General features: G+C 39.6%; 1 protein-coding gene across 3 annotated transcripts in view; it reads left to right on the top strand.

Moving 5' to 3' along the window:
* The first annotated feature begins 4,335 nt into the window (after positions 1-4,335).
* LOC138023589 (uncharacterized) overlaps positions 4,336-15,000 on the top strand; it is an 11,654-nt gene continuing 989 nt past the window's right edge. Inside the window, exons 1-14 of one of the 3 annotated variants that reach the window (XM_068870610.1) lie at positions 4,336-4,429; positions 5,380-6,310; positions 6,718-6,814; positions 7,729-7,874; positions 8,042-8,200; positions 8,314-8,402; positions 9,094-9,258; positions 9,603-9,728; positions 10,969-11,096; positions 11,313-12,020; positions 12,637-12,779; positions 13,694-13,888; positions 14,354-14,471; positions 14,764-15,000. The exon at positions 14,764-15,000 is cut by the window's right edge and continues 9 nt beyond it. In XM_068870610.1, the coding sequence (XP_068726711.1) occupies positions 5,415-6,310; positions 6,718-6,814; positions 7,729-7,874; positions 8,042-8,200; positions 8,314-8,402; positions 9,094-9,258; positions 9,603-9,728; positions 10,969-11,096; positions 11,313-12,020; positions 12,637-12,779; positions 13,694-13,888; positions 14,354-14,471; positions 14,764-15,000 (3,207 nt within the window). In that variant the 5' untranslated portion in view covers positions 4,336-4,429; positions 5,380-5,414. The other 2 variants (XM_068870612.1, XM_068870611.1) reach the window with 2 other exon arrangements.

Below are 15,000 nucleotides of genomic sequence, written 5' to 3'. Positions count from 1 at the left end.
ATCAAGGAAATATAAGTCAGATAAAAACTATTGTAATGTAAGGAGAAATATAAAAATATCACTAAAATCTATTTACAAAGGAGTTATTAAAATTATTTAATTATCAAAAAAATTACGTACTAGTTAATCTTTCTGGATTTGGTATTTTACATATTACATACGTCCTGGAAAACAAAACGTAGCTCAGTTGACAGTTAAGGAATAAAGTACCTATTTTTAAAACAAAGTTAAAGCGTTCGAAACGCTTTCAGATCACTCAGAATCTGATTCTTTGATGAATATACGTTTGTATCCTCGCCTTATATCACTTGTGCTCTTCTGAACGGCATCATTCCCGGCAATGTTCAATGTGACGCTGCAGTGACTAAAATTGTAACATGGCCGGGAGCACACAAAGATGCGGTGGAATTTGCATAATAAAGAAGATAAAGTTGACTTAAAGCGCGTCTTGAAGGAACAGGACCGGTGTTGTCAATAGCTCGTGAAATGATGATCTGCTGCTCTCGTTCGTCTCCTGAGTCGTAATAGTCAAGCCCTTGGGCAGATGCGTCGCCTGTGATATTCTTTATTTCACACTTCGGGATACCAGAGCTTTTCAGCTTCTTGACCACGGTTTTTCTTGCACTATGTTTGGTCAATTTCTTCTCGGGACACGGATCCTTCAGCGTTGCGTTTTCTTTCATGTTTTTCATGATTGTGTTTATGGTGTACTTTCCCATTAGAGTTTTCTTGTACCAAACGCTTGAAACTGGCTTATCGATGATACTGAGGTAAAAAGGACCGCTTTTCTTCATTTCCCGTGGTCGCTTCTCCAGATATCGTCTGAACAAAATGACGGGGCACCTTTCCTCATTCCTGGTGGGAAACATTTTGGAGGGGGACTAACCTGGTTTTCACGAAGTCCTCCCTGTCTCGTCTTCGTTGAACCATCGGCAAATGTTAGAAACTCGTTTCGGTCGACGTCGCGTTGTAAAGTGAAATCTTCAACTTTCATTTGGTTTCATTTGGTGGTGGTGTTCTTCTCGCCCTCGTAGGCCAAAGTGCTGAGTGAGCAGCCACAACATGGTGTTAAGTAGAGCTCGTGGAGTGCCTCCTCCGAGGTAGCCGTTCTGCCAGAGGACTTCTTCCTCTTCTTTTGTCAAACATCTGGATCGGTTAATTGGTCGCTCTCCTTTGTCTTGCTATCGCGGTGTCCTGGCCTTGCCTTACAGGACTTTTCTGGAGTTAAGAAACTCCCAATCTCGGATGATGGACTTTGGATAGGCGTTTGATTTTAGATAGCTCTCCATTGATGCCTGCATCAGTTACTTTCAGGCAGTCGGGCTCGTAGTCATCCCCTTTTTCTCTTCGTAACTTGGCATAAAACTGCAACAGTGTTTGTTCGAGGACATCGCTGTCGTACTCTTCTAAATTTGCTTGAAAGTTTTTTTCATTCGCCCACTTTTTGAAAACGTTCTTCCTGTACTCTCTGCTTTTTTCGTGTTTTCGCTCTTGTCTTTTAATTCTTCGATATATTCCTCGTCAACTATCTCGAAACGAGACGCCATGCATTGTTGTAGAAAATGTTCTACATAAGCTGCTGAATTTTTTAGCGCACAAGTATTTCGCCAGTCAACCGCGCTGAGGTTGAAGTCTCCGACTAAAATCAAATCATTTCTCACACCAATTTCTTGGAGGGCAGTTTGCAAATCCTCAAAAGGCTTCGTTTTTTCGTTGGGGGGTCGGTAGAAGACTCCTAAAGTAATAACACGTTTATCAGAGAATAAAATATCGATAAAAATAAATTCAGATTCAGTCTGAAGAGACTCTCGAGGAGTGGCTGTAATGTGGTCCCGCACAGCAATCAGCACGCCTCCTCCATTGCGTCCATTAGATTTACGATCCCGTGTAAATACCAAATGATTATTAGGGAGGACTTCGCTGTCAGAAATAGAATTGTCCAACTGTGTTTCAGTTTAAAACGATAATGTTGAACTGCAGAGCGGCAATGTCAAATTCGAGTTTACTCCTTCTGTTCACGATACTTCGAGAATTTGCATAAAATGTCGAGAGGCCATTGAAGTGAAAGACTGGCTGTTCAGTAAGAATATGCACTACAACAAAAAACGGTAATTGACCGAAAAAGAGACCAACCTGATTCCCTTAACAGCAGATCCGAGGAAACTGGAAGTCTTTGATCTTGTCAACATCCAAGAGTGGAACCAATTCATTGAATGCCCTTCAGTTGAACTGTTACTCAAGTAGCAAAAAGAAAAAGGTGCACAACCGAATATGCTTCCTGATTCCTTTTAAGTATAAGCTGGAGTTCTACAAAGCAATTGCTGCCAATGCCTTTTATAGTTAATGCCTTGGAACGTACACAAAAGCTCGCATTTTCTATCTCTGGGTCTTTCATATAATCTTATGTTCTTGGACATTAGCTCTCTTCGGCGTAGGCGTATGGAAGAGTGCGCGAAGCTTTTTAAGTCAGTTGTTTTTAGTGCTGGTCATAAACTGTATCACCCGTGGCCAGTACAGCACAATTCTCGATATAATTTAAAGAACTTCCGCCAATTTATAAATCACTTTTCGACCGGAAAAGTAAGCCACATAAACAGCTTTAACAATAGCAGACTTTGTAAAATTTATTAATAATTCATAAGGGTGACAGCCAATAGAAACGCACCATTCAGGTTACATGTATGGTCTGTAAAGAGCGATTAAGTACAAATGTCTGAAAGCACGGGGAGGGCTTGAAAGGGTAGCAGGGAAATAATTAAATGAATTATATACAACCACATGTTCTTGTAAGAACACATTGAACTTTGAAAGATGATGAATTAGAAAAATACAACACCAAACAGTTTACTTAATTGTTACTTCGTTTCTTCTTATTTAGCACTGCCTCTTTATTTTCCATCTATCCAAAACTTTACTGTACAGTTATTGAAAACTGGACTCAGGACATTACAACAAGCATCACATGACACTGAACTTTTACTCCCTTTGAACCTTATCCTTCTTTGCGTCCACACAAACAACAGTGCAGTCCTTCCTTTGCAAAATATCTGTAATTCCTTCACTTCAGAGCGCCGAACACCTTTGTCTTGAACTTTAAATGCAGTCGGGTATATTGAGGCTTGCTAAAACTTCATCGGATGTTTCATCATCTACAATACTTGACCACATATGATCTTTCGCAGTACACGTTTCTTCTTGTTTGAATTCCAAGGTTGAAAGAGGTCAGTAAATTTACTGGTTGGGCAAAAGCATCACTAACAATTTTTAACTTTAAAATCCAAGTGTCCCATTGAAAAGGCGTTTATCAATTTAAGGCCATCCTCTTTTTAATTTCCGTTTAGTGTCGTCCGACCGACCCAAATTTATAACGACGTAGTTAAACCATTTTTCACTTTAAGTAATTATTTAAATGAGCATGGTTACAGCATGGACAAAACCACGTCTTAATTCTACGATAACATCAACCAACGTTTCCGCCATATCGATTTTGGGTTCACCTCTTGTTGTTTCCAGGCTCCACGGCAATGATGCTGGGGTACCAGGCCTCCTATTCCGAGATTTTTCTTGTAGTTTTTTTTAAGGTTTTTTTTTCAATCCGACCGACCGACCCAATATCAGGAAACGCATTCGACGCTAAACGAAAAATATCCGACGACAACCTAAGACAATACCTGATTTCTCTTGAGAGCACACGCCAATGCAACTTTGCTGCATGCACTCTTTTTCCTATTATATCGGCGATACTGCTACAAAGTATTCACTTCACAAGTTGTTTATAACATTAGCGGCGTGTTGTATGGGCCCCTACAAGACCCTACAATCTCTCGCCTTCGGATCGAAATTGTAAAGGCCCATACAACACTGCCGCTCATGTTGTAAACATTACGTATAACTTGGATGAAATTGCGTTCAATAAGTACGCCGTTTCCAGGTGACCAGAAAGGTTGAGAAACATTTTGATATTAAATGTAAAAATGGAAAACCCGTTGAACACATCAATACCAAACAACTTTTAAACCTACAATCGTGAGAACAATGTCTAATATTTCAAAATTACAAGTTTGAAACTAGGAAGATGGCACAAATCGAACGCTTTTTGTGATCACTTTGACAATTATCACCGTTAATATTGCTATCAGCAAGGTCGAGTCTCAAGTCGCTGCTGAAATAAATGTCCTGCATGCTACAATCTTCTTAAAATTTGTAAATCGTCCTTGTGCATCAAAAAGCTTTGATTCACAGCAAAAGCTTTGTAGCATAGTAGTAAATAGTATGTCTCGCAAGTTCAAACAATAAATAAATTTTGTGCTAAAATGCAAATATATGCAAATGAGTAGTTTTTACACAGCATGTCGCTCATTTGTTATCGGAAGTGAGCAGAGTTGCAAGCTGACGGAAGCAATTGCCTATCATTGCGGCCTCTTTATAGGTACATAGTTTTTATTATTTATACGAAACCTGATTTAAAGAAGACGTTATTACTGAACAAGATTATTATGTTTAAATTTTTATTAAAGGAAATGGCAATTGTATCATATCCCTTAGGTCCTGGGGGTCTGAAGTTTGATAAAACATTGTGCTTCAAATTTTTTGTTTTGTGGCCAAAGCATTGGCAAGCTTTTCAGCCAGAGAGATTGCTCTGATGATTTATATTTTATTTTTAAGACAATGTGAGTGGCATATCAATTATCGAACTGCGGTCAAGAAAAGAACATCCATATCCGTATTTTTTAACATAATAAAAGGGGAACTCAGTGATATAATTCAAAGCGTTGTTTTCGTTATCTATGGCGAGCACCTGTAAAAGTTAAGAAATGTCGATTATCGTTTTGCAAAGTGGGTCGCAGTCTTTACAACTAATGAATCACGCCAAAGACAACACGTCGTTATATTTCATTCTCATCGTCTAATTTAACGTTATTGTCTCTTCCTTTCTAATCTGGGCACACGATGTCATGTATTTCGTGTCAAGATAATATTTAGGATACAAAACCAATGTAAAGATGAAATCTAAAGATGAATTCCTAACACTGCTTCGTCTCAGTAGTAATATCTCTCTCCTCGTATTTCAAAGTCCATTTCATATTATTTATTTTAATGTACACAAACTCAGTCAAGGCAACGTATAACGGCGAAACTAAGCCATAGTTTTCTTTTGCCACTTTACTATTGCTTTGTGAAGGCTTTAGTGCCAGATAAGCGGCCAACTGAAATCTTGTCGAATTAGTTTGTTTTTGATATAGCTTAATGTGTGATCGGAGATATCTATGAACAACAACAAATGCAAATTAGTTCGACTTGTTTAAACAGCACAAATGAGGAAAAATGTGACATGGCTTCTAGTAATGCTCAAACAAAATCATTTCTTTTCTGTAACAGAGTTTTGCTGAACGTCAAGAAGTGTCTTGGTTTCGATGACTAGCCGTTGGTATGATGCCCCAACAACAGCAAAACTGTCCAATCCCTGTGCCCAAGTCCTCTTCCCGTATGGACAAAATTCGTATGTCTTTGGAAACACTCCTGCTGTGGAATTAACAGAACACTTTGGAACATGCCGGAAATCTGGAGACACTTTAAATATCTTATTGCTTGGCGCGGGAGACATAAGAAACCTCCTTTTTACAGTTTCAGAATTGTCTCAGCGTAGCGAGGACGCCGTTCCTGAGAGAGTGTGCTTTCATGTTAACGATTGTGACTTGTCAGTACTTGCTCGAGGTGTTATCATTTTGGAAATTGTTTGTTCAGTTGATCCGTATTGTGTTCATGATGTGGATTTCTTATGGAATGTTTGGTACAATTTAGCACTTACAAAAATTGATTCTGCGCGACTACAAAAGACGATTCGAGGTTTGGTGTCGCAAGAGCACTTGAAAAGTAAGGTACAATTTGGCTCAAAGACCTTGTTTGAAGAATGTCAGGAAATATGGAAAGATTGGCTTCAATTAGAGTTGAATATTGACGAAGTTTCCATTCAGCGACAAAAAGTAATGTTGAACGGATTAAACTTGCCAAGTCCTGGTGATGATCACAATGAAGTGCAGGAACAGAACATTTTTACTGCTGCTGTTTCGTCACTCACTATAAACATAATCAAACAGCTATTTACTTCGACGGACGAGAGAAAGCTGGATCTGAGACTGCAAAAATCAGGTTCATGTTATCAGGAAATCTACTCGTACTTCCAAAGCGGTTGTACTTCTCGAATTCACTCTGATTCAGAAGTAAACCCAACTCTTATCCGCCCATTTGAACGCAAATGGAGGGTACATCATGGCAGCTGCCCATTTACCGGTTACATCCCGATAGACGGGTGAGTGTGGCAGTGAATTTAAACCGTACATCCGCCGCTTCTCAAGCCCGCGTTCCAACGAAGATACATCATTTCACCGCTCTGGCGGATAATACGTTTCGTTAGGCAATAATTTAGTGTTCGGATTGTTTAATTTGTCATTGGGCTGGGCTCCACAAAACAGAACGTAGTGAATACAAACCATTGCAACTTGTTCGTATACATTTTAAGGAGATTTCCAAAGCGGTCAAGGCTTTGCATTAGTTCTACAATAGTAGATTGGGTTAGGTGATACACCTCTTATGGGACTCGATGTTCTTTTGGTGCAATCACCTGCCCAGTTTAAAATGAGTTTCTTTGAGAGTTTTTTTTTGCAAAACAGACAACAATGAGAGTGTATTTTAGACATATGCACAATTTTCTTTTAGGAATCGTTTTGAAAAGTTCAAGAGTGTTGCAAGATCATGTAAAGAAACGCTTAAAACATGGATCAGCCATTATCAGAGATACTCACCGAAAATCAAGGTAATTTTTGTTTTTTGCGGTATGGAATGTTATCAGCGTTTTACGAGTAACTTGGTGATTTTCAGTGAATCTTCCTTTTTTGTTTCATTTTATCTGATTGCTGCAAACCTTTAAGAAGCAAACTGACATAAGGGCTAATAGTGAGAGCCAATTACGGCCGGTCAGACTGATCATTTTAAAAAAACCAATTTGCAAGAAATGCAAGACTGCGGGCAAGGCTACATTTTAAGCCTCATTTACACTAGCAAGTTTTTCTTGACAAGTCCACTTGTCAAGGAAAACTTGCCGACTGTACACACTAAGCAAGTTCTCCTTGACACGTTTTTCCTTGACAAGTTTTCCTTGGTAGTGTAAATGAAAAATATGACAAGTTTTCCTTGACAAGTGCACTTGCCAAGTAATTTACACTAGCAAATTAAATATCGTCCTTGACAAGTTTTTCCTTGACAAGTGTCCTTGTTCAAAACTAGCATGCTAGGAAAAACTTGTCATATTTTTTCATTTACACTGCCAAGGAAAACTTGTTAAGGAAAACTTGCTAGTGTAAATGAGGCTGTAAGTAGATGGTCACTACGACCACGGCAATAACGATGATGTCATGATATCGATGGCAGTAATGATATCGAGTATCCGTCGCGCGAGATTGGAAATTCTCCACTATATTTTACAAAAATAATGTTTTTTTGGTTCGTTTTTTATTTAACCTGTGTGGTATATACTAGAACAATTATTCACCTCAGTGTCGGTGAAAGTGGTGGATATTTACCAAGCCGCTTCGCGGCACGGTAAAGTATCCACCACTATTCACCTCCACTTCGGTGAATAATTGTTAAATATCATTGATACAGGTGATAATAACGATGATGTCATGATTACGATGGTAGTAACGATATCAATGAATATCAATGATACAGGTGGTATTTTGGGACGGAGATGCGTTGGAACTGTGTCGCAAAGGATTACCAGAAGACTTGCAGTTTGATGTAGTGGACACCAGTAACCTCAGCGACCACCTTGGATTGTTGAATACCCTCGTATGCTGTGTAAGAAAGTTGAAACAGTAAGTTCTTTTTGGTTGTTCGTGTTAAACTTTTCTCTTTTTCAAAATTATAACAACATTTTGAGTATGGTAGTTTAGGGCTTAATGAAAATATTAAGGCACCTTCAGTTTCTATACCCTGACAATAAAATGGCATAGGGTATTAACTTCTTTTTGTTTTTACTTAGGCCAGGCCAGTCTCAGTTGATTACATCCAGTATGCTATGGCAATCGGCTGGACTGACTGGTTTGGAAGAGTACCTCCAACTGAATCTTGGGATAAAGCAAAGCTCATACCCGACCATACTCGGGCTTCGCTTAGCAGAGGATCTGGATCTAGGAAAAAGGTATCTGCCAACCCTCTGCAGGATACATGGAAAATAGAGTGAGGGATCAGAGTCTATGGTCTATTGTCTATCCTATCCTCAAAACGTTTCCACGCTATATCTCTTTGTTTTAGTGACATTTTAGCCATCAACGCAAGTGGACGAACCGAGGACAAGCTTATTTGGGTTAAAACTGAACCCGAAAGATCACCAATTAACTTAGGTAAACCCGGCAGTGTGCCGCATTAATTCATTATTTACCATTGCACAGTAGTCCTTAAATTAGACATGACGAAAGAATTTAAAGGGGCTATGTCACGTTATTTTAGTGTGTTTAGGGGATATCTTTAGTTACCGTAATCACGAGTTTAAAGCTCGAAAATGGTAATGTGGAATTCCTTTCCAGATAAACTTATCGCCAGATCACAAACAAGATTATTCTGAGCAAAAACGACCTTTATCCAGGCGATTTGCCATAAACTTGAAAAACGTCGGGGCGACTTTTTTCAAGATTACCGAAATGCGATTCGTCTCAACCTTATCCATTTGTGTCCATCCATGCTTCTATTTCCTTGAGCTGTATTTCTCTTATCTTTTTCAACAGTTTTAAGTGGTTATTGCAATGTTTCATTCTCTTTTTTGGCATTTTGGGTGTCATGAAATTACATTATTTTGCGCAACATAACCTCTTTAAGCTTAGAGATTCAAATCAGGTTAATGGTGCACGAGATTGTTAAAAGATTTATCATTGTGGGTCTTTACCCTGAGGCAAGAGAACCAGTATTCAGCGTAACCCTAACCCTAACCCTAACCCTAAGCCTAACAGTAGACGACGTAATTTTAAGCTTATGCAGAGAGTGAATGAATCTTTGATATTAGTATCAACATATGAACCACGTTGATTCTGTTTCCAGCGCGTTCTCCCGACATTCTCGACGGTCTAAAATCTATGGCATCTCGATGCTTTAAGTTGCCCTGTTCTAACAGTCGGAGTCTTCAGTTGTGTGGTGCTACCTTCTCCTCCCCGTTAACATTTTTCTTAGCTTTTCTTCAAATTGCGGAAAGTTTTCAAGAATCAGGTCAGTTGAATTCATTTATCTATTTACAGGCAACACACTTAATAGGGTTATCCACCATTCTTTTGCATGTGATAGGGATTTCAGTCAATCAGTACAGAAATATTAATATGCCAAATAAATGATCATTAACTAACCAGATGTATGGAGAGGACCTTTTATTGCCCGCTGCGTAAAATATGGTGACTGAAACTGGTCAAATACTTAGCTATTGAACCGTTATGTCAACAACGGATGACTTTTTACAGTTGTTTTTTAAGTTGCTGTCCTCCTGTTTTCAATTGTCTGTTCCTGTTTCTCTAATAGCTCCTCCCAGTCTTAATTAGTGGTGTTTTACTCTGATGTAGCTGAACAGGTTTTGTCATACGTGGAAGAGGCCATGCCAACTGTAAGGCTCTTTCAAAAGCGGAGTCGCTTTAACATCTGTGGCTTGTCGTGGAATGTCTTGAAACGCCTGGCAGGAATATCAAGAGGTAATCACTTCAACCAACCAAAACGGGAGGTACAAACTTGGTAAAACGAAGTCTGGATTTCCCGCTAAATGGGATCTTCATTCTGTATATTAATTATTTCAAGGAACTATCGCTTAAAATAAGGACGACGCATGAAACACTCGGCTTTTGAAAAAATGATCCTTCCATATGTAAATAAATAATAAAATCAAAAGAAGATTCTTGCATTTACGGTAAAGCAAGTTACAGTCGAACCTGCCGCAAGCGGACCCCCTCGGGACCAAGGGTAAGTGTCCGCTTACGGGAGTTGTCCCCTTAGGGGAGGTTGAAAACAAGTGCATTAGAGGGCATTCAATGCCCCACAACAAGACGTTTAAAGCTTTTAATCAAGACAACTTGTAATGGTGTTTCAAGTTGTAGACAGGCCAAACACGACTCTCATTGGTCAAGATAGACCACAGAGATTTGCTGTAACAAGTCCATCTTTCAAAGCCCTCCCTTTTCCCTAAACCTAAACTGGTTTTGTATAAGAAGCCATTTGTTCATTAGAACATGTTTGAGGTTGGGTGACGAAGATCCTGAAGCGTGCGTCTAACTCAGCAATTAACGGTTCTTATTATATAAATAAATACAAAGTGAGCTATCACTGTTTCTATAGTTGCAAATCAAAATGGCGCCTTTCGTGAAACGATTTAGTATTTCATTCTTGAGGTTGGTGTTTATATAATAAATAGAATATTACATGCCGCGCTTGGAGACACGAAATTTCTCTTCTCGTGATGAAAAATATTTCACTCGTTTCGTATCTCCGCGCGGCCATGTAAAATCCTCTATTTATTTAGCATAACGTGAAAGCGGATAAACGGAGGAACAGGATATGGTATGGAATTGCCTTGCGAGTTGAAATTTCAAGGAGACAAATTTTCGTGCGACTGGCTTGAAGAAAAGTTTAAAAAGGAAGAGTTTGATGTACTGTAATAAAAAAAAAGCTAATTGTAATCGAAAGGACTGTGTTTTGTCTAAGACAGTGTGAGATTAAACCATTAAAATCGAACCCATTTCGTTAGAAATATTCTTGATATTTACTGTTCGCTTACGGGAGTATATTTTAGACCCTGTGGACCCCGAATAGGTGTCCGTGTCCGCTTACGATAGGTTAAAAATGTAGTGTTTTAGAGGAGAAATCGCTGGGACCGCATTCGGGAGGTGTCCGTTGGTGGAAGTTCGACAGTAACTGATTCTGGTTTCATCACGTTCACAGGTGCCGTATTGAAAGTTCAAGCTCATGTAACGTTTCCTACCTTGCCTCGCATCACCCCTGTCCTACAAGCGGTGTTATTTGAGGACCCAAGTGATGCTCGATTTCTTGCAAGTTGGCCAATATTTCAGGTAACCTTCTAAATATGAAACAGTTATACAGATAGTAAGTCCCGACAAAACTCGTTAATTGATGAATGATCTATGCGTGAACTCAATGAATGTGGTATCTATTTGTTTTAGTTGGTTTGTTGTTGCTGGGTATTATTTCTTGAAAGTACAATACAGGTACGTTACATTGAAAAAGTACACGACGAGAAACTTTTTACTATGTGATTTGTTTTCCAGATGAAACAAAGAACATTCCATCGACCAGTTCACCTTTTTTACAACAACATCCAATATGACCCTGTCAAAGAAATCGTGAGTTTCTTGATACTTGAATCAGACTGGGAAGCTCTTCATCTGGATACATCCCTGCTTTTAATAAGCTCTTCTGTGAACTGCACCTCCACCGCTGTTCAACTTAAAAGCGGTCGTAGCAAAAATACGCGTTGCGCCAAGAATGGAGAGGCAATGGAAAGGGAAAATACCCTTGCAAACTTAAGTATTCCTCGATCCAAAAGGCGCAAATCGAGCGGTCTTGGAAGAAACATTTCATGTATCTCTAGTCTGAGTTGTATGAGCAACCTACGGAGCAGAGGCCTTCAAAAGTATGAGAGTTGTTATCAGCTGGATATTCTACCTACGCAGGTCCTTAACACTTTTGGCTCAGGCAATGAACATAGCAGCACTGATTGCTTGCTCTCGACAGATAACAATGTCGAGCGCTTTTTCCAAACAGGCATCGATTCGCCCTGTTTTCAACTGGATGCTGATCTTTCCCTTGGGAGAGCGGACGCAGCTGGTGTTCGCAAAGATAATACCACAATAAAACACGAGGGTGATGCCGAGACAGCAGTCATAACAGAAAAGGTGGATGATATCATGCAGTCCTTTGGGTTGCTTGACATGACGCTGGTTACGCTACGATCTTCAAAAACTGATCATCTTGAGGTTCAAGTAAAACAAATTATATACAATTCTCCCTACACTTTTCCTGATTGCTCCCTGCATTTTAAGTGACTGAAAATGTACATTAAATTGACATACGTCACCGAATGAATTCAATCGAAAGGTAAAGCTTAGTCGAGTATGTGAAATCCACCCCCAACTATCAAGGAAATATTTATTCCTTAGGTTGAGACCCGGACAAACCCTAACTTGAAGGACTGAAGTTGTAAAACACCATGAAAAGGCACATGAAACAAAAAATTCTTGCGCACGTGTGATCTTGAGCTTAATTTTGTTCTCGAGAGAAAATGGAAATGAAATCATGGCAAATGAGACTGTTGAGTATAAAATAGCTTTTTGCCTTGTTAATCTTTTAATCAATGTACCTCCATGAACTTATGGTAGACGAAATGAGGCAAAAAAGGACACGCAAATGCAATATTTTAGAATCTCTTAAATTAGAAATCCAAACATGCAATAATAATGCAGGAGATTATGCACTGAAAGGATGCGCAAAAAAGTCAAATGAAGGTTTTGTGGTATCTCAAATAAGAAACCAATAGGCTCTTTGATTACGGGTCATTTTGTAGCTGTAAAATGCTTCCCCTCTTACTTTCAGTTATTGGCTATGGAAGAACATGCCTTGTGCTATAACGCTGATATTCTGATTTTAAGGCCTTTCCAAGCGAAGGCGTGCCCCGCTGTAAAATATCATCCTAAGGACCTGGCAACCACCGTGGAAATTTCTTTGGATACAAACAGGTAATACAGCAAAACAGGACCTAAAAGGCAGATAATCCAATCTGGCCTTGGCCCACACTGCTTGGACCACCGACTTCTGAATGTGTTCAGTGTGTCTCTAACTGAGACATATTTTAAGACAGTTAAGTGTTTGAATTGGCCGGATTGGTTCTTTTGGGAAGGATAATTCTCTAACCTTTGGCTATCGGCTTTCTGGGGCAATGCCGGACTAAACTGAACAAAGAAATGTACCAGCCCTAACGTGTTCGATGTTTCACGCTTTTGCTTCTTTTTTCTTCCAGGTTTCCTTTAAAAAACCTCACCGTCATCAACTCTAAATTTCACCATTTTAGATGTGACAAACCTTTGTGGAATGTCACTGGAAAGCTCCAATTGCGTCACAGAGATTAAAAGCAAGGTGAACACACCAAACCCGGTCTTGCCATCAAATCATGCAGGGCAGCCATAGACAGCTGTTTCGGCCTTTTTATGCCTCATTAGCATGGCACAGCCAACTAACCAGGCGGGTGTTTTTAGGGCTTTTACTTCGTGTAGAAGACGCACATGACGTAACAAAAGCTTTAGGGGCTTTAGGTATTGTTTCACGATTTTTGTTCTATTGTTTTACGTCATGTGTGTCTTCTACATGAAGTAAAAGCCGTTTTTAGGCACTCCTCAACCTTTAAGTGGCAGCTCCACACAATAAATGTGGTCAGCTGGGTTGGGAACAAGTAGTTATTAAGTCAACGGCAATGATATACTTACCTTGCAGTTTAATCTCAAGGATAGACTTGATTTAAGATCTCTGAACATCCCTGTCCTTAAAAGCCTTCAGGGCGACTCGTGGAAAATACTGTCATCACCTCCTCGCATTTCAAGACAGCATAATATTCTCCACTCATACGGACCCAACTATTTTTCTGTAACGTTTTCAGAGCACCGCTAAAGTTGTCTTTCTCATGTCCTGTGGCTGAAAACTCTTCCAAAGTTCAAGTGTTAGACGATAGAAATCACCTTAGGTGTCATTTTCGCAAAAGTGAGCTTGGCTTTTGTGGAAGAGCGTGCATCAAAAGACCTCCTATATTGGACTTTTCGAGTCTTCCAGCTTGGTCTTCAAAGAAAGACTTGAGGTAGCGTTTGCCTTTTTTGCCTTTCGTCTGGTTACAGTTTATAAAACATTAGGTTTGATCCTTTGAATGAGATCTACGTCACCCGATTTGTTGATTAACCATTGACTAACCCTGTGCCTCATACGGGTTTATGTCAACTGAGTAATGCAGAGCAAATTCATTGTCAGTAACTAACTAGGCACTCCTGATCTGTCATGGGCGTTACGCAACGCCCGCTAGGGAAGAAATCGTTTCGTCACTTTGAATTCGCTTCGTTGGAAGAGTATTTCGTTGCGGTTGAATGAGCCAGTAATTGGTCACCGATTCACGTAAACGTGAGTTAACCCTCCACAGGCATACTTTATGAATAGAAATGAACCAGGGCAAGGACTCCTGACCTGGTCAATTCTCAGTTTGGATCAACTTGAAAACGACGAATAATACTTCACTCATATAAAGTCTCAGTTCAGTATACGTTTATTTCAGACAACTGATTCCCAACACATCTGATGAGGGTGAAGACGTTTCTGACGAAGAGAAAGCATTTAAGGAGCTACAAAAGACTTTGCACTGCATTATTGCATCATTTGTGAAGAACCCGCAGGTAGACGAACCAGTCAGTATGAAAGTAAATTTTAGCAGTAGCCGAAAGGAGGATGGGAAATTTTGGCCAACGATATAGTTTCGTTTAATGTCCGTTTGAAAATGACAAGTTTTTCCATTTTAAATCGTGCCTCCTCTTGATGACAAGAGGGGCTATGGCATTTATTTCGGTTTTTGAAAGTGATCAACAACCCTTCTTTGTCAGACCCACAAAAACCACGAATTATCCGTTTGCCTACAAGTTTTGTAAAAAATTGAACACATTTTGTTTCTGTTCAAACTTTCTTCCTCAGAAAAACACCTGCTTTACCATTGCCGATTCGTTTGAAACGGGAGAGGCAGCGCCAAACCTCACTGTGGTGATACATGAAGTATACTGCCGGAAGCAAGCCCCCCTGGCCAAGGTTCTGTTTTGTGATCACAGTGTTGCAGCTATTCTTTCCACGGGAGAGGGAAATTTAATGATGGCAGTAAAATACAAAGAAGTGCTTATTCAAAGGATGGAAAACAAACGGAATATGATTCACATG

Source organism: Montipora capricornis, chromosome 11 (assembly GCF_036669925.1).
Source record: "Montipora capricornis isolate CH-2021 chromosome 11, ASM3666992v2, whole genome shotgun sequence".
In the NCBI taxonomy this organism is placed as follows: Eukaryota; Metazoa; Cnidaria; class Anthozoa; order Scleractinia; family Acroporidae; genus Montipora; species Montipora capricornis.
This window is presented reverse-complemented; position numbering and strand designations above follow the sequence as displayed.